Source organism: Dama dama, chromosome 22 (genome assembly GCF_033118175.1).
Source record: "Dama dama isolate Ldn47 chromosome 22, ASM3311817v1, whole genome shotgun sequence".
NCBI classification, from domain to species: Eukaryota; Metazoa; Chordata; class Mammalia; order Artiodactyla; family Cervidae; genus Dama; species Dama dama.
Window position 1 is genome coordinate 13,120,305 of NC_083702.1, and position 5,691 is coordinate 13,125,995.

Genomic DNA, 5,691 nt, shown 5'->3' on the forward strand with positions numbered 1-5,691 from the left:
TCCCTGGTGGTCCAGGGGTTGGGACTTTGCTTTCTAATGCAGGGGATGTGAGTTCCATCCCTGGTCTGGGAGCCAAGGTCCCACATGCCTCTTGATCAAAAAACCAAATCATAAAACAGAAGCAATATTGTAACAAACTCAACAAAGACTTAAATAAAACATACTGTGTGTGTCTTCCCTGGATTTCAACAGGGGTTCACCCCACCTGTCGAAAGCCACACCCCAGATCTTTGTGAGATGAGCACTCCCTCCCTCCAGCCCCAGCTGAGGTCACCAAGGGCTGACCCCCTCTGGCTGCCTTGAGGCCCTGTGTTTGGACTAAGAGGTTCTGGTTCTGGGAGGCACACCCCCAGTCTCCCAAAGCAGCCCGTTAAGTGATGCCATGCTGCTGTGATGCTTTGAGCTCCATGAGGTTTTTTTTCCTTAGTTATTTTATGTATTTCTTTTTGACTGTGCTGGGTCCTTGTTGCTGCGCTGGCTTTCTCTAGTTGCAATGAGGCAGGAGCTGCTCTTCCTTGCAGTGCGTGGGCTTCTCATTGCGGTGACTTCTCTGGTTGCGGAGCACCTGCTCTGGGGCATGCTGGCTTCAGTAGTTGGGGCACACGACCCCTAGAGTGCCGGCTCAGTAGTTGGGGTGCATGGCCCCTAGAGTGCTGGCTCAGTAGTTGGGGCACATGGCCCCTAGAGTGCTGGCTCAGTAGTTGGGGCACATGGCCCCTAGAGTGCTGGCTCAGTAGTTGGGGTGCATGGCCCCTAGAGTGCTGGCTCAGTAGTTGGGGCGCATGGCCCCTAGAGTGCTGGCTCAGTAGTTGGGGTGCATGGCCCCTAGAGTGCTGGCTCAGTAGTTGGGGTGCATGGCCCCTAGAGTGCTGGCTCAGTAGTTGGGGCACATGGCCCCTAGAGTGCTGGCTCAGTAGTTGGGGCACATGGCCCCTAGAGTGCTGGCTCAGTAGTTGGGGTGCATGGCCCCTAGAGTGCTGGCTCAGTAGTTGGGGCGCATGGCCCCTAGAGTGCTGGCTCAGTAGTTGGGGTGCATGGCCCCTAGAGTGCTGGCTCAGTAGTTGGGGCGCACGGCCCCTAGAGTGCTGGCTCAGTAGTTGGGGCACACGACCCCTAGAGTGCTGGCTCAGTAGTTGGGGCGCATGGGCTTAGTTGCTCTTCAGCCTGTGGGATCTTCCTAGACCAAGGATCGAGCTGGTGTCCCCATATTGGCAGGTGGAGTCTTATCCACTACACCACCAAGGAAGTCCTTCGTGAGGTTTTAAGGGAAAATTGTACACTTTCTGCTCTTCCTCTAGATAGCTCCTCTCTATTCCGTCTTCCTGGAGGTCATTTCTTTCTTTCTTTTTTTTTTTTTTTAATAAATGAAAGGTAGCTGTTTATTACTGGAGAAGAGAAAAATGTATACAAGAAAGTCTAGATTCTTCCTCTTCATGCACTACTGGTAATAAAGTTCCAAATATCAACTACGAAGATATTTACAAGGATAAATTTTTCTTAACGTGTGACCATTTACTATGTGGTGAACATTTTTTCATAGAAATCATATACTTAAACTAAATATAATCTTATAATTTACAAGAAGCTCCAACATTGTATTAACAGAAGACAATATATTTTACTGCAAAATATTATAAAAGTGATACAATTTTGTGGCTCTTAAATGTTTAATTACTTGAGTTGAACAGGGGAATGAAAAAAAAAGCCCAGCAGAAAAATCAACAGGACAGGCCTGGCTTTAAGATTTTTTGTATTCGATTCATTCTACTCTCACATCATCTCCAATTAGCTGATACACATAAGTGACGACTGTAGAAGCCTGGATATCCATCAGCACAAATGAAGGAATAAGGTTTGTTTCCAAGGCATTATATGTTCCAGTGGCAGAACCTGGATTAACGTAGAATTTATTTTCATGCTCAAATGCTTCAAATTTATGTGTATGTCCTGAAATAAGAATGTCCACATCAAACTGCCTCTGCAGTAGGGCTAGGCTGGCCATATCTCCCCATAAAATAACTTGATGTCCATGGATCAAACCAATTTTGAACTGCCCAACAGTCACAACTTTCTGCTCTGGATAATTCAGATTCTCATCGAAGTCTCCTCTCACAATATGGACATCACCAGCCAGAGTCTTGAGACAGTCATAACTCTCTTTGGTGCAAAGGTTTCCAGAGCAGAGAACGTGCTGAATCTTCCCTGGCACCAACAGTTTTTTGAACTTAGCTGGCAAACTGTTGCACCGATGTGGGATGTGCAAGTCTCCTAATACCAACACCAATCTGTGCCCAGCCATCCTGTCACTGGGCTCCACTCAGTCACCACCTGGAGGTCGTTTCTTAATATTCGCATCTTGTGCCATGTGGGGAGGCTGAAAATTCTCAAAATCCTCAAGTGCTCCTTCTCTTTCCATGGCTTTTTAAACCAGCTTCTGCTTGGGAATCCCCTGGTGGTCCAGCGGTTAAGGCTTCACGCTCTTACTGCTGAGGGCTTGGGTTCAATTCCTAGTTGGGGAACTAAGATCCCATAAGCTGTGTGGCATGGCCAAAAAATATACATAAATAAGTTTTTTAAAAAACCAAACAGCTTCTCCTCCATTAATCTCTCTCGTCTCATATTTTAGTAGGAAAAAACAGGAAGCAACCTGCAGCCCTCGTTCACCTCCACTCTGTTAACCAGTGTATCACTTACCCTTTCTGTTTTCTGCGTACCTGCTAGGAGACAGTTTTTCTAAGCTCTTTGCCGCTGTTCAACAAGGGTCTCCTTCTTCCAGCTGCTCATAGTAAACCCTTCACTTCTGTTGAGGCCTGTCTGGCAAGTGCTGGAAGCCTGTAGTTCCAACAGGCTCTTTGAGGATCCAAGGCGCTCTCTGTCAGGCTCCTCAGGACTCTTCCAGCCTCTGCCCTCTGCACCCCACATTTTTATGGATTTGTTAGAGCAGTGCCCCATTTCCGTTACTGAAATCTGTACTAGTTATCACTGTGTAATAATTTAACCACAAACTAAAAAGCTTAAAACAGCATACACGTTATCTTTTTTAAAAATCTTATTTTATTTATTTATTTAGCTGCACTGGGTCTTAGCTGCAGCATGCAGGATCTAGTTCCCTGACCAGGGATCGAACCTGGGGCCTCCTGCATTGGGAGCTCCGAGTCTTAGCCCCCAGACCACCAGGGAAGTCCCCATGTTTACTATCTTGCAGCTGGTAAAGGGCAGATATGCCGGCAGGAAGGAACTGCAGTGAGATGTCCAGAGACAGAAAGAAAGCATGTTCATGGTTTCCAGGGGGTTTCCATGAGGGAAGGATGAGGAGGACTCCTGATGGGTATGGGATTTCTTTTTGGTGTGATGAAAATATTTTGAGACTGTTGAGGATGGTTGCCGACTTTGTGACTATACTAAAAATCTTTATGGTATGTAGATTATAGCTCGATTAAAAACAAAAGGGTGCTGGCCAGGACTGGGTTCTATACTCCAACAACAAAAAATATTTTTAAAAAATGCTTAAGTAAACTAAAACTGAAATTAATTTTAATAATATATTTATTTAACTCAGTGTATACAAAGTATTATCATTTCAACTTGTAATCATGTACAAAATGATTAATGAGGTCCTTGAAAAAATTATTTTTGTCATACTAAGTCCTAGAGGTTTTGTGTGCATTTTACACTTACAGCACATTTCAGTGTGGATGCTAAATTCTTATTGGAAATACATGGCCTGTATTTAGTTTCACCACATTCACATCAAAAATTCACGTTGTCTCACCCATGTTTTTTTCTGATAACTGAAAGGAGGGAGTATCAACTTTTTCTCTTTTTTTTTTAACTGGAATCCAGTTGCTCTACACTGCTGTGTCAGTTTCTGCTGTATAGCAAAGTGAATCAGCCACGCACATACATACATCCCCTCTTTTTTGTATTTCCTTCCCACCTTGGTCACATAGAGCGCTGAGTTATACAGTAGGCTCTTATTAGTTACCTGTTTTATACATAATATACCAACAGTGTATATGTATCAATCCCAACCTCCCAGTTCATCCCTCACACACACACCCCACCCATTCCCGCTTGGCACCCATACATTCCATACATTTGTTTTCTATGTCTGTCTCTATTTCTGCTTTGCAAATGAGATCATCTATACCAGTTTTTTTAGATTCCACATATATGCGTTAATATACGATATGTGTTTTTCTCTTTCTGAGTTAGTTCACTCTGTGTGACAGTCTGGTTCATCTGCAACCAACTCTTAAATTGATTTTTACTGAAAATTAAGCACATTAAGAGTTCAGTCAGTTCTTCAGCTGCACACACAGGCCACATTTCTAATGCTCCACACCCACTTGTGACCAGCGGCCACCAGGGAGTAAGCCTCTGGTGTCTGGGCTCTCTCCAGTTACCCCAACTGACTTGGGACCCAGGAAACTGGGTCTTGTCCTCCAGTCACCCCCAGCAGTGGGATTTCAGAATTTGCTGGGTTAGTGAGATGGGAAGGAGCGTGGACAGCATGGGTGGGAGACCACTGGGGAGAGAAGAGACCACTTAGGGGGTGGGGTGGGGGGAGCTTGGGGGGAGGAGCATTTTACATTTGATTCATTGTGTCAGAATGATTTGGTTGTTAAATAAGCACCTTAAGGGATTATTTGACATTTCATACTTTTAAATTTTTATAAATTAAATTCTTTCCCCTAGGCTAGGTTTTTCCAAGCTTCAGATCTCTGGCTGGAATTGGCCTGATTTGCATAATCCCACCTCTGATATTTAGCCCCACCCCTTAGGAGTCCCTTTTTTGCTGGTCCAGCAGGGAAGGCTCTCTCCTGGGCATTCATTCGCCTTCCTGGGTCTTCCCACTCTGGGCAGTCACCCTGCTCCAGCCTCCCCTTCCCTGGGGCCGAGCCGGGCGAGAAGCTGGGATAATCCGCCCTGAGCTATTTCGAGGATTAGTCTGCTGCCCAGTGCCCAGCTACCACAGGGTGGGATTTCAGAACTGTGGACGCTGGGCCAGGAACGGGGGTGCAGCTCCTAACATGCAGATACACTCCGGGCGCTGGGCACCAGGCTCTGGGCTCTGGGCTAAAAGCACAGAGTGCTGTGTGGAGTTGAGCAGAACGATGTAGGCAGCTTGCCGGGCTACAGGCTGGAGAGTCAGAGCCTGAGGTCTTTGGTCCTCAGTCTCTGCTCTGAAACAGACAGACACACACACACACACACACACCCCTCTCCACACTCACACTCACACCCCTCTCTACACACACACATCCACATCCTCTCCTCCTCCTCACTTTCACACACCAGCCTCATCACAACTCTCACAGACTGGGTGGGTTCTTTTACATTTGTGGGAATCTTACTCCATAAAAAAATATCATATTTTCTGACTAAGTTGGTACACAGATGAAAATGTTAATACTCAAATATCTTCTTCAATCTTAAGTTCATTTTTTCCTCTGATTCTTAATGAAAATACATTTGTGGTCTTCTGAAAGTGCTGTCTTACTGTGCGTGATGGGGGAAGTTGGCGCCACCTGTAGCTGGCTGGTGCCTGCCCCACTGTGTTCCCAGCTCTGGTCCTCCAAAGCTGCAGAGGAGGCTGGGATTGGGGGTGTCAGGAGAGCTATGAGGCCCCAAAGTGGGTCATTTGGGGGTCAGAGGGAGGCCTGAAAGCCCCCTGTTTGCTCCCTCTGA

General features: G+C 46.1%; 1 protein-coding gene across 1 annotated transcript; it reads right to left on the reverse strand.

Moving 5' to 3' along the window:
* Nucleotides 1-1,715: 1,715 nt before the first annotated feature.
* LOC133043231 (vacuolar protein sorting-associated protein 29-like) lies at nt 1,716-2,322 on the reverse strand. Its single transcript, XM_061124059.1, has one exon. It carries the CDS (start codon nt 2,297-2,299, stop codon nt 1,760-1,762), a length of 540 nt encoding a protein of 179 aa, XP_060980042.1. The 5' UTR covers nt 2,300-2,322; the 3' UTR covers nt 1,716-1,759.
* Nucleotides 2,323-5,691: the final 3,369 nt, after the last annotated feature.